The sequence below is a fragment of the Urocitellus parryii genome, chromosome X (genome assembly GCF_045843805.1).
Source record: "Urocitellus parryii isolate mUroPar1 chromosome X, mUroPar1.hap1, whole genome shotgun sequence".
NCBI lineage: Eukaryota > Metazoa > Chordata > Mammalia > Rodentia > Sciuridae > Urocitellus > Urocitellus parryii.
In genome coordinates, this window is record NC_135547.1 from 100,501,940 (window position 1) to 100,528,652 (window position 26,713).

Genomic DNA, 26,713 nt, shown 5'->3' on the forward strand with positions numbered 1-26,713 from the left:
CAGTTAATCCCATCAGGTATTAATTCACTGATTTAAGACTCTTATAACACAATCATTTCTCTTCTGGACCTTCTTGCATTGTCTTAAACATAAGCTTTTTGGGGACACCTCATATCCAAACCAAAACATGATTCACTTGAAATAGCCCATACGAGTAGCTTTGACCCTTACTAGTCATGGAATTTCCGGCAAGTTTCTTAACTTCTCTCTGTATCTAAAGTTCTCACTGACAAAATGAGTATAATAATCTCACAGGGTTATTGCAAAGATGAAATCATTTAATACATATAAAACAGATTGTGTCTGGCATATAATATGCATTTTATACATTTTAACTATTATTATTATTAAAATTATTAGACTGTATAAGCAGAATTTGTAATGCACTGTAGATACCATTTCACACTCCCTCTACAACTCCCTTTTGAATGTGTTCTTAAGACTTGTTCTTTTGGCTCTGGGTTTTGTTTTTTTGTTCCTGAATGAAAATACAATGGACCCTGTAGCTTTTCTTGTAACTTTCACAAACAAGAAGACCTCTGCTTATTATATTAACCCAAAGAGTTAATAACAGTAAAATAACAAGTAAAATAACATGTAATAATATAATAACAGTAATGATTTTTTTAAAATGCTTAAGAACTTTCCTGCAAGTTGACACCTTTATCTTCTAACTCATGCTTGATACAAACAGGCCTTCTCTATGGGGTAAGAAGGGCTATGAGCTGTTTCCTCTGTGTCCTTGCCATCCATTTCTCCAAGTGAAGCCAAGGGAAGGTGAGAAGTTAAGAGCCAATAGAAAGTCCAGTTCTGTTCTAAGCTTATGTTCAGACTATCTAGTGTTGGTTTAGGGGTTTGAGGCTGATTCTGTCTTGCAGGTTGCTCTGGGGGATCCTTTGGAGAGTTCCATCATCACCAGGAATCTCTCACACCAGTTCTTGATGTGGACAATTACATTATTACATTTCCTCTGTCACTGAAGAGATACACCAACCTTTTTGTTTCTAAGATTTTTCCACTTCTCCAGGAGATCTCTTGGTCCTATCTGAAACAATATGATGGTAGGTTTCTTTGCTACACCATATTGGTTCATGTGAAGTCTTCCATATCTTCCATACTCATTGCTCTGACAAGAGTCAGGTCCATCTCAGAATAGACACCTCTCTTGTTTTGTCCTCAGAACAGCTAATTAGCCAGTACTTCTTACTTTAGTTTCTCAGTCATAGTACTGACATCTGTTTGCAGGGCCCCCAAACTCTCCTAGTGAGGATATTAGCCCCATTGGAACCACTTTCCCTATGCTTAAACTGAAGAAAGAGTACCCACTTGATGGGAGGGCACATCATACACAAAGGTAACACTTTCTAAAAATCCTCCTTTTATCCCCTCTCTTTGTTTTGTTTTTAATGATTTTCTTTTCTTTTTTTTAAAAAGTTTTGTTTCATTTTATTTGAAAAATAATAATTGTATATATTTATGAGTATGATGTGATGTTCAAGTACATGTATACATTACATAATAACTAAGGTCATAATGAATAATGACCTTAATTTCTGAACTACATACCCTTGCATTTAAAAAATTATGAGCATGGGTTCATAGTTTATGCTTACTTATTTATAATATATATGCTATTATACTAATAGATAATCCATGTAGCAAAACCTAAACAAAAATATTGAGACTAAGAAGAGCAAAATATTTTAAAAACTAGTTTGTATATATACAAAAACATTCTGATGGCTAAAGAAGTTTTTATAACAGGACTTCATTTGCTTCCTTCTACTGGAACCCTAGCAAAAAGCATATTTAAGTGTACATAATATCTCAATCATAGTACTTCAACAGCTTTGGAAGCATGGCATTTTGGTAGGAAATTTGAATTTATGTGAGATTTTAAGTTATATGTTTGGCTCTGATAATATTAATTAGTGATAATATTAAGCAACACTTGTAATATAGCAATACTGACCCTGTTGAGAAGTAGACCCATTGACAGATATTCATGCATTTTCAGGGTTAACTGGAGGCTTTGGAGGATCTGTAAAACCTATTTTACATATCTGGCCTGGAATGAAGGCACAGTAGCTTAATCTTTAATAATTCACATTTAGGGCAGTTTTGAAAATATTTTTTTAATTGTGAAATAAGGTCAAAGCAACATATAATTGAAGAAGATATACTCTCTTGACTCTTTTTTTTTTTTACATAAACAAGTTTCTATTCCATGGCTTAAGACTTCCTTAAACATTATTTTAAATACTTTTCTGGAAAACCCTACTTCTATGTTTCAGGAATTTGGGGAGCATCACCATAGCTGTAGAACTCACCTCACCAACAACAGGAAAAACAACTACGGTTCTAATTTCAAGGCCTTAATTTTTCCCTTGAACTCAAGCTCAGACTTCTAGTTACTTTGGAGCTCATGAAAACTGAATATAAGGAATTCAATATTCTCTGCCACTCTCATCTTCTGTAGGATTTTGTCATATACCTTCATTCTCAATTATCACAGGATTCCAAGTTTCATTTAAAATAATATCATAGATTTTAAAATTATGTTGTTCTTGTTGAGCCTCAGAGAAATCCAAGTAGAAATAAAAAGGAAAAGGTAAAATTTCAAGGATCTAAACTTTTCTCCCCACTTTTCATGAAAGGATACAGAAAAAGGGAGAACCAACTTTACTACTTCAGAATCTCCAACTTCCAGTTCTTATTACCCTTCCCCTGCTAGAAAATAAAAGACAGATTGAAGGAGATATAAAATCTCTGTGGCTTTTTTATATTTCTTCTTACACACTTTGCGAAGTTTCTGGGTTGGAGGTGGGGTTAAGCTTGTGTTTAGGGTTCAGATTTATATTCTGCTGTTGGGATTATATTTGAGATAGAACCATTTCTGTGTCCACTAACAGAAGGCATATAAGTACAAAGGTAGAAAGAACAAACATCCTGATTGAATCTTTCACTTTTGCCAAATTTGATATTCAAATTTATATAGAACAGAAATTGTATTTTAAATACTTCTCCTGGGTGTATATGTGATCAGAAGAATCTCTCTTCCATGATAATGGCTTCCGATGATGTTCTTCTCACTCTTGTTGCCCTGAGATTGCACCAGCAATAAACAGGTAACAGATAAGCTCACTCCACCAAAGCTTCCTTGTGTCCTTTTTTGGTTTTGTTTGTTTGTTTTTCAGAAAGAACATTTAACATGAAGTCTGGTATTCTAACAAATTTTGAAGTGTACAATACCATATTGCTAACTATAGACACTAAGTTATACAACAGATCTTTAGAATTTTCTCATTTTGCATAACTGCAACCTTATATATCCATTGAACACTCCCCATACCTATCATTCCCCAGATCCTGACAACCACTATTGTATCACCTGATTCTATGAGTTTGACTATTTTAGACACATCATATAAATGAAATCATGTCTTTGTGACTGGCTCATTTCACTAAGCATAATGTCTTCCAAAGCTTGCTTTAAAAAAGAAAAACAGGTAGGCTGTCTTGGCTTTGCATAGTAGTGTGAGACTATAAATAACCATTAAATCTTAAACTGTGCAAAGCAACCTTAATAGTGGGGAAAATCATGATCATTCTATGACTTTTTTTTTTTTTTGTATACTGGGTATTGATCTCAGAGGCTCTTTACCACCCCAGCCCTTTGTATTTTTTTATTTTGAGACAGGGCCTCACTAAGTTGCTGAGGCTGACCTTGAACTTGCAATTCTTTTGCTCAGCCTCCTGAGTCTCTGGGATTACATGCCTGTAGTACTGTGCCTAGCTTCATTCCATGACTTTAAAAATTTTTGTTAAAGCATAGAAAACTCTTTTATGGCCCATTCAAATGTGTAGGGAAGTGATAAAAAGTAAAACTGATGTATATTTGCTACACCACAATTTTAAAAGAAACACTGAGAATTATAGTAGTTTATTTTTTTGCAAAAATCTCTTGTCAGAGGTAGTTTGCAAAGTGCTTGCCTTCTAATCATATAACTTAGCATATAGAGCAAGCATCTTTTCTGTGCTTTGGTGAATTATCATATTCCATTCCCAGTTTGAACTAACTTCCAACATTTTATCCTTTGCACTTTCAGTGTTTAATAACATCTCTTAGAATTCCTTTAATGTCAAGTGTTTTGTCACTTCCTCTAAGACATCTTTTTTGAAGAAGAAGCAGAAGAAAATCACTTTATTCTTATTAATCCACAAAGAATAACATCCTCTGGGACATCTCTATCCTTTTCATCACAACCATTTTCAGCATTTACATCAATAGCCTTGCCTTCACTAAATTCCTCTGGCTGTGTATCTAGTGCTTTTCAAACAGAGGCAATGTTGACAATGTCTCAATCAGCTTTTTCTTCCATAATTCTATCTACATTCAATTCAAATTTAATTTGCAGTGCTATCACATTTTATTTCTCTATTGAACTTTCTTGTCAGCTGGAAATTCCCTCTTTTGATTATCCATTTCCATAAAACATCCATGGATTTATCACTAGGAGAAAAGGAGGCTGCACAACTACACTCTTTGCTGTCTGTATTTGAATTGAGTAACAGATAGGCAATGACCAATTACCAACAGACTTGAAAGAAGTGATGCGATTGGTCACTGATCATGATGCATATCTGTTATTTGCATACTGATTTGTGGACTGAAGAGCTAACAATATAGATTTCACTTTATACAATTACTGACAATTTATGGTAATAAAAATTTGAACTGTAGGGCATCTAGGTTGGCTCCACAGTTTAGCTATTGTGAATTTTGCTGCTATAAACATTGATATGGATGTGTCCCTGTAGTATGCTGTTTTTAAGTCCTTTGGGTATAGACCGAGGAGAGGGATACCTGGTCAAATGGTGATTCTATTCCCAGATTTCCAAGGAATCTCCATACTGCTTTCCATATTGGCTGCACCAATTTGCAGTCCCACCAACAATGTATGAGTGTACCTTTTCCCCACATCCTCACCAACACTTATTGTTGTTTGTCTTCATAATGGCTGCCATTCTGACTGGAATGAGATGATATCTTAGAGTGGTTTTGATTTGCATTTCTCTGATTGCTAGAGATGCTGAGCATTTTTTCATATATTTGTTGGTTGATTTGTTGGTTCCTCTTATGAGAAGTGTCTATTCAGGTCCTTGGCCCATTTGTTGATTGGGTTATTTGTGTTTTTGGTGCTTAGTTTTTTGAGTTCTTTATATACACTAGAGATTAATGCTCTATCTGATGTGTGAGGGGTAAAAATTTGCTCCCAGGATGTAGGCTCTCTCTTCACCTCAAAGATTGTTTCTTTTGCTGAGAAGAAACTTTTTAGTTTGATTCCATCCAATTTATTGATTCTTGGTTTTAATTCTTGTGCTATAGGAGTCTTATTAAGGAAGTTGGGGCCTAATCCCACATGATGAAGATTAGGGCCTATTTTTTCTTCTATTAGATGCAGAGTTATGGATTTTTTTAAAAAGTGGCATTATATATACACAATGAAATTTTACTCAGCAATAAAAGAGAATAAAATCATGGCATTTGCAGGTAAATAGATGGTGATGGAGAAGATAATGCTAAGTGAAGTTTGCCAATCCCCCCAAAAAAAATGCTGAATGTTTTCTCTGAAATAAGGAGGCTGACTAATATTGGGGTAGGGAGGGGGAGCATGAGAGGAATAGATGAATTCTAGATAGGGCAGAGGGGTGGGAGGGAAAGGGAGTGGGCAGGGGACTAGCAAGGATGGTGGAACGTGATGGGCATCATTATCCAAAGTACGTGTATAAAGACATGAATTGGTGTCAACATGTTTTGTATACAGAGATATGAAAAATTGTGGTATATATGTTTATTAAGAATTGTAATGCATTCTGCTGTCATTTTTTAAATCAATTTTAAAAAAAGAAAAAAGCAAATAAAAAATGGAAAAAAATTCAAACTGTATTTTTGGGATACTAGTGCTATTAACTAAACTGTGGTGGTTAAAATTCATGCATATTAGAACCATGAAAGAGAAAGGCGGCCTTTACTCCAAATGCTTTCTCAACACAGGACATTTTGATATATCATTTCTTCTGTCTAGAACACTCGTCCCTCAGTTCCAAGGCTGACTCCTTCTCTTTGGGCTGGGAGTTTAAATACTGTCTCCTGTGAGATTCCTTCCCTAATAGTGCTAAGTGTTCTTAATTTTACCTTCAATTTGTTCATAACATTTGTCATGGTTTTTAATATATATTCATATGTCTGTCTGTTGCTTACTTTTAAACTTCTTATTGGATTATATGATCCATGATGTCAGGGACTTTGCCTGTTTTATTCACTAATATATACCCAGTATTTATTACAGTACTTGAGATAGAGTAGGCACTCAACAAATAATTCAAGTAAATGAATGAAAAAAATGATAGTAGAGAACCACCAAATTCAGTAGATTTCTGGGAATGAATTTAGAGAGATTTACCATGATGGATTTTCAATGTCTTAACGAAATTCTGATCCAAGACACCAAGAACCTTCAAAACAAGTTGAGCAAGAGCAAGTATAGGCTGTGAACCAGGCTAAACACAGGTTTAAGAGTCATGGAGGGCCAGGTACAGTGGCACACACCTGTAATCCCAGTGGCTGGGGAGGCTGAGTTAGGAGAATCTCAAGTTCAAAGCCAGCCTCAAGCAATTTAGCAAGGCCCTAAGCAACTTAGCAAGACCCTGTCTCAAAAGAAAAAAATAAAAATGGCTGGGGTGTGTGGCTCAGTGGTTGAGAACTCCTGGGTTCAATTCCTGGTACCAATAAGAGAGTCATGGAGGACAATTGATTGTGGCCTAGAGTGTTGCTAAAGCTGAAAGGCTGTAGAGCCCAACTAGTCTGATATATTAGTTGTCCTACTGGGAACAAGGGTTGGACATATATTCATGAAACAAGAGCATTATAACCTTGTATCTTAAGAACATTTCTTTGAATAAAGTGCCCAAACCCGAAAAACTGGTGAGAAGACCAAGTAGGACCAGCATTTGCCCACAGCATGGTGAGGGTTGAATGTGAAGTACAGTGATAGTGATGGACAAACCCCTTTTGGATAGAATAAATCCTCAGGGTTCTTGGGAACAAAAATGGTAGAGAGATGGATACTGTACATTTTGTCACACCAGTGTGTGAGGACTTGAGTGATTAACTAGAAAACTTTAAAAAAACTATAGCTCTACTGATGAAGGGGGCCATGCTGTTTATATGGTTGAAAAGTCATTATAGTAATCACCACCTCCCTCCATTCTATCCAAGAGGTGGGGCAGGAAATGTTAGCTTGGGAAAGAGTTGTTTTTCAGAGATATCAAGAACTAACCAGGAAAATTTATCACTGGAAGGAAAGCAAACACAATGGTCCAACTTTAAATTCCTATCCTGTTTATTATCTCCTCAAAGACCTCCCTTTGGCTCCAAAATGAAGCTGCCACTCCTCTTTGCAAAGTTAATAAAAATTAGAGAATTAGAGCTCTACAATTGGAGCACATAGAAATGCCTCTAATACAGGCTTCTTTTTATCTGGTCTGTATCAAGAATTTTCTTGCTTTCTGATGATAAATGCACACTTGAATTAGTCACAGCTGCTGGCATAAGGTCATTAAGTTCCTAAAGAGACTCTATGCCTCAATTAGAGACAGTCTGCTCTGGCTCACAAGCTCCAGAACCAAGGCCCAAATCACTATGTTATCCTTCCATCAAAGGCTTGGTCTTCTTATATCAGAGTGTATAAGAAGTAAGCCAGAAAGAAATAAGCAATTGCCTTGCTAAACCAGACCTACAGCACATTATCATTCTTTAGCTCACATATAATAAGGAGGAGACAACTTTTGGGAAAACAATGGGAGCCACTTACAGATTTTCCATCAAAACTGTCAAGGTGATGGATATGCTAATTACCCTGAGTTGATCACTATCCGATATATACATGAATCAAAATATCACATTGTACCTCATAAATGTGTACTAATATTATGTGTCAATCAAAAAACAAAATAAAATAAAGATTTTTTTAAAATGTCATTTGCAGCCTGGCTAGAGCCAGAGCCTTTGAAAAAAAAAAAAAAGGCACGACTCATTCTTTATATTAATTTTACCCCTTGAAAAAGTAATTACAGAGATTTCTTAACCTCAAATCACTGAATGCTAAGAAGCTAAGCCAAGGTAATAATAGATTCTTGAATTAGCTTTACCCAAATATCTTCCTAGTTAGAAAATGGAAGAGAATTTGCTACTGGCAAAATGAAGCCTTTCATTGCTACAGTCTGCATTTTCCAAATCTGGTAAATTGGGGGATGGGAGAGATTTGGAGGGGTTCTCTGATATAACTGTATTTTGTTGGAAAAGAAAGTGTTTGATTTGAGTAAAATATGGTCAGTCAGATACTGACTTTGCCAGAATAGAAAAAAACTTCAGTGTCAAATGATATTCTGAACTCCCTTGAGAATCTGAGATAAAGACTTTAGCTTCTGGAGTCATAAGAGAGGGCCAAAAGGCCTGAAGCCTGAAATTGATATTTTCTTAACCTTTTATTAATGCAAGAGTTAAGGCATATTTTCTTGTTTTTTTACTTTTTTGAGTTATTCTGGTCATACCTAAAAAAGGAGGGGCAAGGGTAGATTGGCCAACCTGATCAATTTGGAGGGACCAAAGTTAGCATATTGAAAAGAACTGTGGCTTTAAATAGTTGAGTATGACCTACTACGGCCCAGTTGCAGGAATAAACTATGACCTTGGGAAGGTCATCGGCCATCTCTGGTCTCAATTGCCCATTTGAAAAAACTGAGAAAATGAACTAAATTAGTGCTTCTCCATGTCTTTGTCTTCCACAATACTCATGATGTTTATAAACACAATATTTCTCAATTCTCAGTTCTCTTTAATCTCATCCCTTTCTCTCATTCTCAAAAAGGTATATTAGAAAGTAAGCAAGGGAAAGCAACTTTATTTTCACAATACTTTTGAAATGATTCCGTGGATATATGTATATATAAAAAGATACAAATATTTTCTGAAATTATTGATTTTATTTTTAGCAGCTATAATCATTTTTAAGCAGAATTCACTTGAAATCTTCTCTACTCATGGAAAGAGTATGTCCATATGAAGTGTAAATTATTATTAATAACGAAGTAAAAGGGTGTTTCTAAAATATCTTCCATTGTTAATATCCTAAATTTGTGGAAATTCTCTAAGACTTGAAGATCAGAGGAGGGCTTACTTTAGGTAGATTTATTATGAAAGGGCTGGAAACCTGAACCTGCTTAAAAATACATGGCTTCTTTTCTTAGTTAAATTGCTAAAAACAACAAACTAGGAAACAATTTGGCTGTTGGCCAAAGGAAACATCATGTCTCTATTCTGGTCCTAGTATCATGTCTTACATGTTTTTCTGAAGTCAAGTTAAGATGTATGTTTTTTTCAAAAGGCATTCATTTTAGTTTTGACATAAAATGTGAATAATCAAAGAGCACTGTTTTCTCTCCTCTATACAAGAGCATGGAAGGTCTGTAATTGCTTCATCTGTGTGTCCATGTGTGTACAGATGGGCATGTGTGTGGGATGAAGGGAACATAATGAGTTATGTGAGTCCTTATAGAGGTCTGGAATGAAATAGCTGAAAACCAGTCACCTCCAGCTCCAATCCATAACCTCTACAGAATTGGTGGCTTAGCTCAATATTCTTTGAAGAAATTTCTATTTGTGAGATGAAATTGAACTGCGCTTACAAATTGGTCTTCTCTGATAAAGAAAGAGATTTTTAGTGGTTTCTTTAAAAGCTCTAAGTGGTTTCCCTAATAGGCAACAAATCATAGGACACTATTATCCAAACACAGCCAGGCTCCAGAGCCTTGTTTGTGAGATGGAAAGCCTGTGGATTGGATGTTTTCAGCAGTCTTAGTGTCTGATCTTATTGATTTTGTAAAAAAGAAAAATTAATTGACTAAAAATGATTGATCCAGGGGCCTGTGTAGATGGTTACAGTCTCACTTCAGCTGTTATTTTATCTTGTCCATGGCAAAATGGCTCCTCACTTCAAAACTGTGCAATTTCTTTTTTGTAGCACTGCCAAACCCTAACCACCTATTTCCCATTACTCTCTAGTGGTAAACTCATATGGTATGTTGCATAACAAAGATCTTCCACTTTCTCCAAGAGATGGGAAAAAAAAAAACACAAAGAACCCAAATCTTGGTGGAAGGCTGAAAATCAAAATAGAATATAACACAAAGTTTCCCAGGAGCTTTTCTCTCTCATTGAGGGGAGTTTTTTTTTTTTTTTTTAATGAAAGGTTGTAGGTCTTATTAAAGACCAGCAATTCTGAATTCATCTAGCTGGCAGGTAGTATGGCTAAACAAAATAGTAGGAAAGAAAAATACCTGTGCCACACGAGAACACCGTATTGAAACCATTTCAAGGATAACTTATTTTTTCAATGGAGACGTACTATTGGATTTCTCACAACCTAGGTGGCTTGAGGCTTTCTTATTTTCAAACAGAAAGTATAGATTTGGCTTGCTTTCGCCATATTTTGCCCTTGTCTCCTTCACTATGAAAGATAGCTAGCCAGGATTTTCAGAAATGTAGTCTAGCTAATTGGATATAGAGAAGAGAATATTAGTGCATATTCAAAAAAGGCCCAGTTATTTGGAAGAAGTTCTACATGCCAAATTTAATCTGCAATAATAGTTTAAAAAAATCAAACAACTGTAATTTTCCAAGAAGAGTACAAGTATCAAGTTTTGGTTGTCCATTCATTAGAGTATTTTCATCTCAACAGTTTTTTTCTTTGTTAAACACTATGGAATAAGGGCTGGGGTTGTAGCTCAGTGGTAGAGCACTTCCCTAACATGTGTGAGTCACTGGGTTCAATCCTCAGCACCACATAAAAATAAATAAAATAAATAAAGGTTCATAAACAACTAAACATTGTTTAAATTTTTTTAAAAAGTATGGAATAAAATTCCATCACATTTTTATCTGATATAACTCACTGGAATAAGATAATAAAGAAACAACGGACATTGATCTGTTACTTTATAGGTCTCACACACTGTCTCATTGATTATCACTAGATTGTGACTTCATGTGGCTGGAATGAAGTATCTTTTTTAATGTATTATTTTAGTTGTAGATGGACACAATTACTTTATCTTGTTTATTTATTTTTGTGTAGTGTTGAGAATCAAACCCAGTGCCTCACACATGCAAGGCAGGTGCTCTACCACTGAGCTACAATCCGAGCCCCGGCATGAAATATCTTATTACCTTATTTACTTCTATATATCCAACATCTTGCATAGGGCATGGCATGAAATGGTGCTCAATTAATGTTTGTAGGCTTAATGATCGAACTACCTTGTAATGTAGGCAGAGCCAAGTATTATCCCTTTCCCATTTTGTAGGGGAAGCAACATTACAGATTAGTTTAATGACTTATTTAAGGTCATATAGCTAGTTAGTTCCAGCCCCAGAACTTAGTTCTTTAGGCTCTTAAATCCGAGTTTTTCTCCAGATTCTTGGATTATATAGCCTAACTCTGGCATTAGTTGGTAAACCCCATAATCTCTGTGGGTTTCATTGATCTTCTCTATAAAATAAGAGAAGGCATTATTTCATAGCTATGAAGTCTCACCTAAGTCTAATACTATGGGCTTAATTTACATCATCAGTCACTATGCCATTTTGACTTCCAAGAGCCTCACCAAAGAAGTGGTGCTAGCCAGGCGTAGTAGCAGATGCCTGTAATCCCAGCAATTTGGGAGGATGGGGCAGGAGGATGCCAAGTCAAGGTCAGCCTCAGAAATGTAGCAAGACCCTAAGCAACTTAGAGAGACCTTTCTCAAAATTAAATAATTAGAAGGGGCTAGGGGTGTGGCTAAGTAGCAAAGTGCCCCTGGGTTCAATCCCCAGTACCAAAAAGAAAAATAAGGCTGAGGAGAGGAGGAGGAGAAGAAGAAGGAGAAGGAGGAGGAGGAGGAGGAGGAGGAGGAGGAGGAGGAGGAGGAGGAGGAGGAGGAGGAGGAGAAGGAGAAGGAGAAGGAGAAGGAGAAGGAGAAGGAGAAGGAGAAGGAGAAGGAGAAGGAGAAGGAGAAGGAGAAGGAGAAGGAGAAGGAGAAGGAGAAGGAGAAGGAGAAGGAGAAGGAGAAGGAGAAGGAGAAGGAGAAGGAGAAGGAGAAGGAGAAGGAGAAGGAGAAGGAGAGCTAACAGTGGAGTACAGAGAACCTAGAGCTGTCAGGTGATCCAGAGAAGTGAGGCCCAGGGCCACTGTCAGATTAGGTCCACTTCCTAATAGTAGGAGAAAACTTCACACCAGAACCTTCTTCCTTTAGGAGGTTGGTTTAGAGTGTAAAGAGGCTCTGAGGAAATTCTGATTGTCAACAGGCAATTATACTCTAGAAGCTTCCTGGCACTCATGTCTGTACTTCATGGCCTTGCTTACCCAGCTAACTCATTTTCCTGCTCTCTCTTCCCTCTTCCCCACTGCCACCCTCCATGTCACCTTCAACCACATGCTCAATGGCTGCAAGCAGGATGTAAGCTTTTATCATGAATTCATTGTAGGCAATCTCCTTTGCACATGCCACCAACAATTTCAGAGATGAATTTCAAATTTGGATTTTATAAACAAAAAAAAAAAAACCAGTTATCCTCATTACATATAAGGGTCCTTTACTGTAGCTTTGTAAATATTTTTCGGGTTGCTATTTGTAGTCTGTTTTTAAAAGGAACTGATTAGTCCCAACACCCTAGAGTGATATATTATTTTCCAGAAAACCCAAATACAAGTTGAAGGCCCTGCGTAAATTAGTTCCTCTCATTTCCTTCGGCCAGTTGCTTGTTTAAAATGTACACAAATGGAAGATGTCAAGAATATTTAGTCTATTATACCTGCTGCCGGTAGCTTCCCCCAACCCAGTGCACAATGAAATCTGATTACAGAAAGACTGAGAAATGAAAGCTTCACTGGAATTAGAGACAGCTGTCTCACATAAGCTAGACCATGCTGTTACACTCTGCAGAAAGAGATCTTTTGCAACTGCACTCCTCTGCAGAATGCAATTTCATTTATCACTATGGTTCCTAAATCAGACCCAAATCTCTGTCACTTACCGAAAATTTCGTACCACAAAATTCTGACCATTTCTAAGAGATGCATTGTTGAACAGGATCCTCAAATTAAACAGCATCTTCTTTTGATGTGTAAAGAATAACTCTATGTTCTTGACAACTCCACAGCAAGTCAGCCAGTGGGAGCCACCTCAAAGCTGTGAATGCTTTCAATTGCAGAGAGGGGGCAAAGGTTGAATCACCCTTCAACCACCTTATCCGTTTGTTCTGGTTACAGATACAACAGGGCAGGGTGCAAGAGCATTTGAACTTTAAGCCTAATTCCACTGCTGTGTATTTTTTGAAAAAAAAAAAAATCATGACTCTTTTAGTGCCCAGCCTCCTCATTTTTCATAATGTATTTATACTGTCAGATGCTTGTATAAAATCAGTTGACAAGTACCCATTGAGCATATAATGTATGCAAGGCACTGTGGTGCTGGCTGCTGTGAAGGTACATAGAAATAACTCATTCAGAAAATGTGAACTGGCAGTGCAGAACCCCAGATGTAGATGTGACAGCCCTGAGTATTTCCACTTTCCTACCTCTCTGTCCCAGGCTTTCCACAAAAGCAAACAGAAAGAAGTGGTTTGGAAGGTGTATGTGTGTGTGTGTGTGTGTGTGTGTGTGAGAGAGAGAGAGAGAGAGAGAGAGAGAGAGAGAGAGAGAGAGAGAGAGAGAGAGGGAGAGAGAGAGAGAGAATGAGAGAGAGAGAGAGAGAGAGGAGAATCTAGAGATAGGAAAGAGGTATGATAAAAAGATCTGTCTTGGAGCTTCCCTTGTTCCTTGCACATAGTAGGTTTTCAATAAATAAATAGCTGCTTATTAGTTCTAGCAGGATCGGACCATCAGTAGAAGTGAGGAGGGAGTATTATATTGTCCTCCCTCCCCACCAGCAGTCTCTCCAGATCACCAAGGGACCATCCACAGCTTCACATTCATTTATTTATCCATAGATATAAATCAGATGTTTCCAAAGTGTATTGTGTCTTAGACAGTGGGCTAGACTAGAATTTCGGAAAAGGAAATGATCTGACCTTTGCAAAGTTTACATTTCAATAAAGATGATAATATTTGTAAATAAACATCCATAATACAATCCCACAGGAGCGGTCCAGATAAATTTGTCTTGCATCACAGGGAAGGGGGAATGTTCCAAGATATGAAGGGTGGAAGGCTAGGAAGAAGGGAAAAGGGTGGGTGCCACCTCTTCTGGCCAATTTATATGACTTACCCAACCTAGGAAAGCACTTTCTAGAAGTCTGAACAATACAAAAATGAGTGTGATTTTAAAACCAACTATGGCCACTTCAGGGACAAGGATAGTTGTGATGCCATAATTGATGTTAGCAAGGGAATAAATCTTGACACTATTCCCTTCTACTCATGGAGAATGATGTGAGATAAAGAGAAAGACAAATTCTGAACCTTTGCCAAATATTCTATTCTGGAAAAGAATATTCCAGGAAGAAGCAACTGTAAAGGCACAGAGATGAGACATTAGAAAGTAAATGTGCCAAGTAGAATAGATGGCTGCTTTGTTTGAAAAGACAGTAAAGCATCTTTAAAGAGGCAAAACGAGGCCAGTTGTTGGACAGGTTTCAGAAAAGTCAAATTGCTCACGTAATACAAGGGAGGGAAATTGGATGTTTGCACGGGAAGAGTGCATATCATCACCTTGTTATCCTCAGCAAATTGTGCTAACCACACAAACAACTTGCATGAGCAATTCTCAGGGAGAAGTCATTCTTGTCTTCTGTGTTTGTAGTTCTGAGCTAGAGAACGTGGGTACCACTTCTGAGATGCTGAAACAACACACAAATCTTTATTCTAAGGAAGTAGGAGCTCAAAGCTGGAGGGGACTGAGGGAAATGGATGCTGCCCATAGAAATTAGTAGCTGCACTTGAAGTGAGTTGAGATTAAAGGCAATTTCACTGAATCTGAAAAGATAGGCTCTCTCACTGACTAAGCCATCTCTGGAGCCTATTTACCTTATTGGCTTTGATGCCCATCCTCAGAATTCATCCAAGGGCTCTTGTTGACCCCTCCGTGATTTCTGTAATCCAGCTTCAACTGCCTAGTTTGACTTCCTACCTTGTTCCCTTTGTTTATTCTGTCTTCCATTCATTCATATTTTTTTCTGTGCTGGGTGGGCTCTGAGGAATATAGTGATGAGAGATGAGTCCCTTCCCATCTGGAGTTCATCATTTGGAATGACTCTGGGATACAACTTTTGTCTCTGTCCTTTGACTCCGTACATCCTAACTAAGGGAGAGGGGTTTGTTACCTACTCCCTTCTTCAGGCCACATGAGATCCCCCAGCTTGGCTTGACCCTCAATCAGCTTCCACCATCAGAGGATAGGGATTAGATAGGTTTTCTGAAGGAGGTGGTCCTGATCTTCAATGAATTGCAAGAACTGGAGAATTTTCAAAATTGGAAGGATCTAAAAGGATTTTATAGCAAATGAAGAAGCTTTGAATAGACACAGAAGACTGAACAAATAGAGTATATAGGGTAACGACCAATGATTCACAGGTGGAAAGAAGGGTCCACCCCATCCATTGACCATTTAAATGAAGTCCTGCTACCACAAAGAACGTCATGAAAAATATAAAACCATGAGTGTCTGTGTCCTGTTTGTATCTCCTTGGCATTCAGTCTTCCCTGACATACCTGACACTCCTTTTTATTATTATAATTAACACATATTAATTGTATAAGTTAATGGGATATTTCCATACATGCATATATTCTGCTTTATTGTGTCCATCCTTCCTTTTCCCCACAACCCCCTTCCCAGTCCCTCATAGTCCCTCTCCTATATTTAGACCATCTTCTTGTTTGTTTAGTTTCCTCATTGACAGAAAACATGATACTTGTCTTTCTATGTTTGGCTTATTTTGCTTAACATGATGTCCCTCCAGTTACATCCCTAGTAAAATCCGAGCACTAGACAGGGAATCAATGTGATGTAAAAGAAAGAATGAAGAGAATGATGTTTGAAGATCAAATGTGATCTCCGACTCAGTCACTGATGGTGAACTTGATTGAGTCACTTGAGATCCTCAGAATCCTCATCTATCCAACAAAAGTTTTTATAAAATGACTTAGACAGTGCTTGGGAAACCTTAGCATGCTTACCAAACATGAGGTAAAGTGTCTTAACAGCATGGTATAGCTATTACAAAAAACATATATTGCAAATTTGAGCTCTATACCAAAAGGAATATAGTTGTTACTATAGTGAGAAGCTCTGGTTTATTTCTGAGTTTGACTAATTACATAAATAATGTTTATAGCCAGTTGTCTAGACTCCTAAAGAAACCACAGCATTTGCATGCAATACACCCTTTAGTTGTCTTCCAAGTTCTGTGGAATTGTTGCAGATGTTGTATTTTCTACTGGATATGAACAAAAAACCTTGTATCTTTGTCTGAGCCCAGTGTCCATCCTATGAACATGAGAGGAAGTAGCCTTAGAATGAAATTGTGATTGGCAGAGTGGAAAAAGGAAAAAAACTCAGTCATTTATGAGATTATTAAATTTTAAAATCAACCAACATAATTACCTTCACTACCATTTAACACCTTATTATGTGAAATAATTACTGTCCTTGTTCTTGAAATCACTCCGAAATGGGGTTTAGTTACTTGTTGCCAAATGCCTACTAATACACAATTTGGATTAGGTTTTGAAGGTTTATTTCTTATATAACAACATGGAAAAAATCATGTCTAGTTCAGAACCTATTGCTTATTGGTTGAATAACCTTAAGCAAGTCAATTTCTTTATTTATAAATAGAAACAAGTTCCATCACACCAGAAAACCTGCCTTTATTATTATTTTTTTAGTTGCTGATGGATCTTTATTTTATTTATTTGTACATGGTGCTGAGAATCAAACCCAATGCCTCATGCCTGCTAGGCAAGTGCTCTACCACTGAGCCACAACCTCAGCCCCAGAAAACCTGCCCCTAAATCCATAAGTAATCACACCCTCTCCTCTAACCCATTGTATACTGATGATTTTTCTCTCCCTTACAGCTTTGCCTTTTTCAGAATGTAACATAAATCGAATCATACATAGTCTTTTCAGATTGGCTTCTTTCACTCAGCATAATGTCTTCAAAATTTATCTTTGTTGCATGTATCACTAGTTTTTTCCTTTTATTGTTGAATAGTACCCAATTGTGAGAACATATCACAGTTTATTTATCCATTCCCCATAAAGGACACTTGGGTGCTTCTTGGTTGGGGAGCTTATACTAAATAGATCGGCTATAAACATTTCTGTAAATGTTTTTGTGAGAACATACGTTTGATTTACCTAGGGTAAATATCTAAGAGTAAAAAGACTGGATCTTATTGTAGTTATATGCTTAACTTTTGAAAACACTGTCACATTGTTTTCCAAAATGACTACACCATTTTGCACCAGAAGTAAAGCATGAGAGATCCTTCCAGCACTTGGTATTGTCACTATTTTTCAGATATGTAGTGCAAATTATGGTTTTAATTTGCATTTCTATAAAGGTTAATAATTTTGAACATCTTTTTATGTGATTATTTGTCATCCATGTCTTCTTTAGTGAAATTTCTGTTAGAACCTATTGTCTACCCTTTAAAAAGTAATTTATTTCTTATTGTGTATATATAGTCACATACATATATATTCTTGATACAAGATCTTTATTGTATATATGACACAAAAATACTTTTTTCCCAGTCTGTAGCTTGTATTTTGTTTTCCAGACAGTGTCTTTTTTCCTTATTATTATTAATGTATTATAGTTGTATATAAAGTAAGGATTCATTGTTACATATTTGTATATGCACATAATATAACAATATAATTTAGCAAATATTATTCCCCAGTATTCCCCCTTTCTCTTCCGTTCTCCCTCCCCCTGGTCAGACAGTATATATTTTTTAAGTTTTTTTAAAATATTGTTTTTTAGTTGTAGATGGACACAATACTTTTATTTATTAGTTTATTTTTATGTGGCGCCAGGGATCAAACTCAATGCCTCACGCATGCTAGGCAAGTGCTCTACCACTGAGCCACAAACCCAGCCTCTAGGCAGTATATTTTGTAAAGAAAAAAAATTTAAATTTTGATCAAGTTCAATTTACCATTTTTTTCTTTTCATGGATCAAGTTTTTGATATTATATCTATAAACTTTTTGCATAACCCAAGGTCACAAAGATTTTCTTCTCTGCATTCTGAAAGTTTTATGGCCATACATTTGGGATTCAGATCTATGATCTATTTGAGATAAGTTTCATCTAAGGTTTGTGGTTTGGATTGAGGATTTTTCCCCCAACATATTGATGTCCAATTTCCCTTTTCTTATGAGCTCTCTATGTCCTGGATCAAATCCAGTATGGGGAAGAATCCAATAATTCTTATGCATTAATATCCCTGGAATGCTTCGTAAGCTGTAAAGCTCTGCCCTATGGAAGAATTATTATGTGACTTGGATCTTCATGGGAACTGGCAATAAGAAAAAAATTAGAATTATGGTAGTGAAAGAAATCACCTATCAGCTGGTTATATTTTTCTCTCCCCATGTTTATATGTTACCCAAGGAGCTCCTGATTTACAGAAAATCTGAAAATTACTTTTCAATTAACAGATGGTAATGGTACTTTGTCTAAAAATATTGATTCAGGGGTGTTTCTTGCTACGACACTGCTAAGTGTTTGTTCAAATGGCAGGCCCTAAGGGAAATTGTGAAATCGGTAAAGATTATCTCTACCCTTTTTCCCACTGTATACTTTCAACTGAGGCATTTGAAGAAGGTAATCAGTTTCCCCATGAAGTCCAAAATTCTGAACAGAGTGTGAAATGCTGTTCATCAAATTTAAGATTGGCTTAAATCTTAAATTTGATGTAAAGAGAAGAAAATATAATCTTTCTTCTCTTGACATATAGACCACATTGCCATTGAAGTCATTCTGATGATCACTTAATCTTGCAGTTCTTGGTTTTAATCTGAGCTCTGAATTTTCCAGAGCTTAGAAGGGACAAAAATCTCAAGTTTTTATGCCTAATGCCTTTTATTTTATGATCTAGTAAATTTCAGCATAAAAGACAAGACTAAGAAATGCACAGCACAATTTATGAGATAGGAAAAGGGTAAAAATTTTATGGTTAATGATCCAACCTCATGTCAGAGGCAGATGAGATACAAAGGGCAAGTTCTTTTTCAAGGGTACCCTTTTATTTGCTCAAGCTCCCACCCAGAATCCTAGAGCCATCTCTTCCCCCATAGGCTGATTCCAATTCCTCCCCTTGGAAGTGCAGAGGTCAAGTTGTGCATAAAGGAGATTTATTGGCAGACCAAAGGCTATCAGGCATTAAGCAAACAGGGAAATCACAGATGTTCAAAGTTCACCAGTGTCTCAACCATCATCCATGAGGCTCCCTGGGACTACTAGACACTTCCAGGCCTGAGTAATGAAGACCTTGTGAGATCATTGGCATTGCTTCCTACTTAGTCTACAAGCACTGTGTCGGGAATAATTTCCATGACAATATTCTCCCCTCAAGTCCAGGACACATATCCTTAGATGTACTCAAAAGCCATGCTTATTGAATGCCTTCTATGCCCATTTCTACTTCTTGATGAAACATGCAATCATCTTTGTGGTTGATGTCTCTCTCTAGACCCTACTTGGGAAGTCATCTTAACTTGCTCTTGATTGTTTTTTTAGGCTACATGTGCTAAGCAAGTGCTCAGCCCTCACCTTCAGCTGTTGGTTAAACACAGCCTTCTTGTCTTAAGGCTGATCCATTGGAAACAACTCGGTGGCCTGTAAAGATGCAACCTATCCAGTATCTAGAAGATACACTATGGGAATCTTTTGTCTCTAATATGAAAGAGAAACAAGCCATTTAATGCAACTTAGTTGAATATTTGGAGGCCAGGTTATGAGACTGGGCACTCATCATCACTGATTTCATCCTCCAGAATTTTTCAACTGGAGTTCAGGATCATTTCTTTTGGAAAACCAAGTAGTTCATTCCCAGGTCACCCTTGATTGTTACCCAGTGTATTGCCATTAAGGAATAAGCAAATCATTTGGGAAGCAGTGTAGGTGAGTTAATCCAAGGATTTGGGAGGGAGCAATTTATCTTAAGCAAATTAGTTTCTCTAAGCCTCAGATCCCTCCTTTGTTGATTGGTGGCACTATTAGTTCCTACTTGTAGCTGTGTTGTAAGGATGGAATGTGATAGTGGATTGTAGGGTACGTGGCTCAGTGTTTGTCATGAGACCCAAGAAACAGGGCTGGAGGTTCTTTCTGGCAATTGAAAGATGAGAGGCATGGTGGGGATATTGGTCATCCTTTATTTGGAGGCGGTCATTGCCATTAGCAAGCCCCCAGCTTCAGCTTCAACCACCAGCCAGTTTCATTTTAGTCCTCATTTTGTCCCAATTAGCCTATCCCTTTTATATGCAGGCCAAACAAAGAAGGCACACTGCCAACAGGTTACATAAGGGGGCACATGCTTACAACTTAATGTTTATGACCTTAAATCTAAACACTGAACCACAATGTTAACTAACCATAGATAACTGAATCCCAGCCTTGGTACACACTAAAAATATAACATAGCCCCTCAGAAGTCTTGGCAAAGGAGACTAAATAGAGCCATGTTTGTGCCTAACCCATCAGTGTTCAATAAATATTAGCTTTTGTAAATTACTACAATCAGTACATGTGGTGAGAGCCCCCACCTCTGGTCCTGTGATTGTTTTATAATAGTCACTTTCCTAGAAATAAAAGTATTTAGGGGCCTTACTTTCTTTCATCTACTCTTTGGGGTTGTATGAAATTTCAAATCACCCTGTTGTTCTCTAAATAAAAAAAATAAGAAACAAGTGCATTGGTTTGCAGTGAGTACCTATGGTGTGGCTTCTTTTTCTCTTTTCCTTTTTCCCATAAATGATGTGAAAACAAAGAACTTTGTTCTCCCTCAATACATCAACTGACTAACATTGTAAGTTTCTAATCTTTTATTGTCCTTCTGTGACCCTGTCACATAAGCAACCTATCCCATTTGAGATGAAAATGAGATAAAGTAATTAATGATTGTTAAGTGCTTCAAAAATACAAAGCACTCTATAAATGCCAAGAGTGATTATTGCCTTCCAGTGTAAAGAAGTATAATAAAAATGGATCGTAAAATCTCTTCACTATCATGGCCACTACTCTTTTTGCCACTTAAAATTTACAATTACAGTCTGCTTATTCAAAGCAATAAGGGCCATGAAAACAAGGCAGTCATTTTCTAAAGGAGGTTTGCCCCAATCAATTGAACACAAAATGACTCTGGAGACATCAACAATACATTTTACAAAGTCCATGTGGAAATAACACATCAAAATCACCTTTAGAAGCTAGGCACGGTGGTGCATGCCAGTAATTCCTGTGACTCTGGAGGCTGAAGCACAAGTTCAAGGCCTCACTCAGCAACTTAGTGAGGCCCTGTCTCAAAATAAAAAAATAAAAAGGGATGGGGCTAGAACTCAGTGGTTGAGTGCCCCTGGGTTCAATCCTCAGTAATAGAAAAAAATAATTTTAAGTCAAACATGTACTTAATACACCTAACCTACTGACTATCCTAGCTTAGCAACACAGCACACCACAATTGTTAGTTGTTTCCCCCTTGTGATTATGTAGCTTACTGGGAACTGGAGCTTGTTGCTGCTGGTCAGAATCATGAGAGTATCAGATTGCATAGAGCTAGCCCAGGAAAAGATCAAAATTCAAAACTGCAAGTACAGTTTCTGTTAAATGCATATCATTTTTGTACCATTATAAAGAAAACAAACAACAACAACAAAAAAGCCAAACCACTGTAAGTTAGGAAACATCTATGTATCACTACCATGTATTTGTTCTCATACTCTCTGCATCATAGCAGCAGAACACTAGACAGAGAGAATAAATAATCCAGATAACCTTGGGTTAGGAAGGGGGCAAAGGGTAAATGCATTATTGAGTTCAGAAGAAACTATTCGATCAACTTAAAGTGAAAGCTATTTGCTAGTTTCCCTACTTTAATTCCAAATTGAACTGCATTTTAAACTTGCCAGGTATAACTGTCATGTCTGGAAGCCCACCTATTTCTTTGAGTTTAAAGAATCCTGGAGACTTTAGTAGTATTCTACAAAGGGTTAAGACATGAGGAGGGATGTAAACAATTGAGTTTTCATTGGAGGGCATGAACATATTCTTGGCCCAGGATTTAAGGTTGTTTTGGAGCTACATTATTATAGAAGTGTTTTATACTTTTGAAATGGACCACAATTTTCAAAACATTCTGAGCTATTTTCTTCTTTTTCATCCAGACTCTGCCCTTTGATTTGACAAAGTGATGTTGGCACCTGACACCATTCCTTAACTTTATTAAGAGAGTATAATTAAAAGTTATTTGTGTTCAATTATTTGCTTATCTGCTTCTTTGATTGTGCTTTCTCTTTTCATCAATACCAATTTTAGCTTCATTTAATCAAAGTGGTGAAATAATTAGATAGATAAGAGATTTAAAGTAAAAGTGATGCATCAACCTTGATAAGACCCTAAGGCCTCCTGGAATATCAACTTCCTTTATCACTGTTCTCCCTAAGATTCACCTTGATTTTTATATTCATTTTAAATTGGCAGGGGAGGAGGTTACCAAGGGAATTATTAAAATCAACAAGAAATGTCATGAGGCAAGTAAGGTAAAAAATGCTTCAGTATTTAATATTATAGGGAAATTCAATAAATATGTAGAATGTGACATATGTAGAAATATTATATTTAATAAACAACTGGGTCAAAACGATCACTTGAAACAACTCATTAGATAAAAGGTAAGATCTTAAATTATGCATGCATTAAACTCCTAATGTTAGCCTTGTACAGGGATAAGGCGTGTGCCACTGCGCCTCGCCTCTTTTTACTCTTGATTGAGGGAAAAGGATGGGTTTTCACTGCCCAGCATCTAAACCCCCACTTCAGTTAGTATAAAGTTTTACTCTTTCTCCACCCTTCACAAATATAACTTATTGGCACACAGTCCAGTAGATGCTCCTACCTTGGGCTTTGAATCTTGAATGACTAAAGAAAAAGATCCAGTGAAATGAAATTTACCATGTATGGGGTTGGGGAGAGCACCATCGGCTCATTAAGGGGTTCCTCTTCCTGCCCAGGATAATCTACCCTAAAACAATCTCAAATAATTAGTAAATAACAAAACACAAATACTCAGAAATATATTTACAGAAAGCAAGCCCCTGATAGATCTAGTCCACATGGATTCTGAAACTAGACAAAGACAAAATGACATCTAGTGGTTTATTTAAGGGGGCACATCAGAGGCAGGGATAAGGTTTCAAAGGCAGAGTTTTGCTTTGTGATGTCTTGTAGTCAGCAGGTTGATTGACATCTTGGCAGGACACACCCATCTCAGGTGCTGTGTGGGCCACAGCAGAGTGGGATAGAGGTTCCCATTGTCCCTGGACAATTGACCAGAGGAAATGTCCACTGGCCATTCCCAGACACCAGATGTCTCTATCCACGAGGCTTCCATGAACAGTCACCCACATGCAACCCATGAATGGATCCTGACAACCATGCTTGTATCCACCAGTATTTCTGGCCATATCCAGTGGCTAGCAAGGTCTTGCCTTAGTGACTAGGTCCAGTAGTAGCTGTGGAATACAGCAAAGATACTGGCTACACCCCAACCTAATCTCCTATTGCCTCCCCTCCCTAGTTTCCCACCTTTACCCAAGCATTCCTCTCCAGCTTTCCTGTTAATTCTATGAGTTCCCTGATGGTTTCCCACTAAATCTTTTTTTCCTCCAAGAACCCTGATTCAGAAATTGGTATCATAAAATAAGCTGGAGGCAACTGACCTTCAGAGAAAATTGATAAAACTGGAATTGGTTGACTGACAGTAAAACTCCCCCTTAGAAACACAGCAGCAAACCAGTTTATTAAACAATTGCCTATGGTTGCCTGGAATGTCCAATGAACATCCAATTCAAAGGAGAATAGTATGAAGGGCACGAGGAGTTCAATGGCAGCTGATGAGGTGACTGCTTCTTATAATAAATAGCTTAATGGTGTAAAAAAAAAAGTCATTTGCCTCAGCAGATCTGAGATGGTTGAAGATAAATTCAGACTTTGACTTGATCCAGTGTGTTGATGAATTACAATATCAGTAGTATTCACAGCCCTGACAGGTTTCTGAGTTGCATATTGTGGCATTATCTGGGTTAGATTGAAAGCTGGAAAATTGACATGGAAATATATGAGAGGATTTAGAGGACCCTACGAACGTTGAACCCTTAATTCTCATTGAATTTTCCTTGCCAGCTTAAGAAACCTTTCCTACCTTGCCTGATGAGACTATTCTTCCCTTGATTGAAGATGCTCTTTCACCTGAGGGAGTTACCTTGCAAAATGAAGCCAGTTCACTTCATCCTCCTCCCTCCCCCATCAATTCCCAAGATTGTCAGATGTCAGCATGACCCTGAGAAGGAGGTGGCACTAACAAAGGCAAAAGCCAAAGAAAGTCAATGAACTTCCAAATTTCTAGTTTTTGTTGGTAAAACTCTGAGAAGTGTATATGGGAATAGAATATAACGATGTTTGATCAAGGATGAGAAATGTAATTTTATATTGGTCCAATAATTCAAGAATCATTGTAGACTGAGGAGCAGCCATCTTGAATCCAAGGAGTGAATAAGGTAATGTTCCCAGTGAGCACAAGTCCAAGCAGTGTGCCTCACTGCATTTTACCTGAAAGGAAAGATAATCCGAGGCATGGATCTATACCACTTCATGAGCAGTGGTTCATGATTTGGCCAGATAATTAGGCATATGGGAAGAGCAAGATTAAAGACTGGAGACAAGAAGGTTTTTACGGAAAATGTGGACAGACTTCTCAGTGGGTAGGAATGTTGATGTCCCTATGAGTACACACCAGAAGCCATGTAGGGTGGCAGCCTCTTATGTCTGTCATGTTTATTACTCAGTTAATAAATGTTGCATTTCATTTTAAGGACATATCTATCATATAAATGTTTCCTATAAAGATAGCAGCTGAAAAACTCCAATACTGTATTAGCAGAAATGCATGTTCAGTGACGTTTATACATCCATAGCCCAAAAGGTTTTAAGCATTCTACCAAGAAAATATTGACTAGAGAATTCTATTAGATGGACCTGTATATATTTTTGACTGCCCAGCATTTGAACTCCTAACTAAATTTGGGTATCATGGTCTTGCTCTCTTGCATAAAGATCTAGAGAGATAAAGAGGCCTTCCTGAGATCAGGAAATGGAGGAGGGAAGGAAATGAGAGAGAGAGAGAGGACAGGGAGGGAACTAGACATTTTTAAAAGTCAGTACTCTTGTTTGATAGTCTTACTGTTGCAGATTAATAAAAATAAAGACTAAGGAGGTCATTTGTTAGTAGACTACGACTTGTCTGTTTTTAGAAAGGACACAGCCTTGTTTCTGAACTTTTTTTTAATACCTAGAAATCTCTAATTGTGTGAGTTTCAAAAGGCAGTTTCCCTGTTCCCACCAGGAAAGCCAAAGGCAGGCAATATTGCCTCTACCAGGCACTAGGAAAAGAGGGTGTGGACAGGTGAATTAGCCTCAACCAATTGAATGTTCCCACTCAGGACTTTGCTCTTGAGAGTGTGACCAAATGGTGAAGGGACAATCAATGAAATTAGAAGTATGGTGAAAGCAGCAGCTACATCCAGAAGTGATGTCTGAGCTAGATTACTCCTGCTGAGTGGCCTTTCTTGATCTCTGTCTTTGCTATTACTGAGCCTCCTTCCCGTGTCATCCCCAGCCTTTGCACTGATTCTGCCACAGTTGATTGCCCCACATATTAGATATCTACCTCTGAAAGTTAATTTGTGTGGGCTACATCAATGAGCTCTCTTATTCTTCCAGCTTTTGGTTGGATTTGACTATTGGAATCCCAGCAGAAAAATGGGGAAAGGTCAAGTGAAGATTGTTTATTCTCATTGTTCTCTCCCTATCTGGATATCATGGGTTGGCTTGCTCTTCAATAGAAATTTACTTTTCCTTTCAAGGTGACCTGCTCTACACAACTCCTTCTCTTTCCAAGTTCTAATAAACTCTCCATCCCTTTATGTCTTTGGGCCAAAGGATAGTAACACCTTCACTGCTGTTAGCCTTGGGTGTGTCCAACATTGATATTAGCACTATGCCTTGGGTTTGTGCCAACACCTTTAAAATTGGTTCCTTTTTAAATTTTTTAATTTGTTCTTTTTAGCTACACATGACAGTAGAGTGTATTTTGACATATCACACATACATGGAATATAACTTCCCATTCTTATGGTTGTACATGATGGGGAGTTACACTGGTCGTGCATTTATATGTGAACATAGGAAAGTTATGTCAGATTCATTCCACTGTCTTTCCTATTTCTATCCCCGGTCCCTTCCCTTCATCCCCCTTTGTCTAATCCAATAAACTGGTTCCTTTTAAATTATGAAATTATCCTAACAAGAGGGTGTCATCTGTTAA

At 37.3% G+C, this 26,713-nt stretch overlaps 1 protein-coding gene across 1 annotated transcript in view; it reads right to left on the minus strand.

Annotated features, from left to right (window-relative positions):
* The window catches only part of Otc (ornithine transcarbamylase), a 59,005-nt gene extending 45,688 nt beyond the window's left edge, over window positions 1-13,317 (minus strand). Inside the window, exon 1 of the mRNA XM_026387574.2 lies at window positions 13,136-13,317. Within this exon, the coding sequence (XP_026243359.2) occupies window positions 13,136-13,212 (77 nt within the window). The 5' untranslated portion in view covers window positions 13,213-13,317. The remainder of the gene's footprint in view (window positions 1-13,135) is intronic.
* Window positions 13,318-26,713: the final 13,396 nt, after the last annotated feature.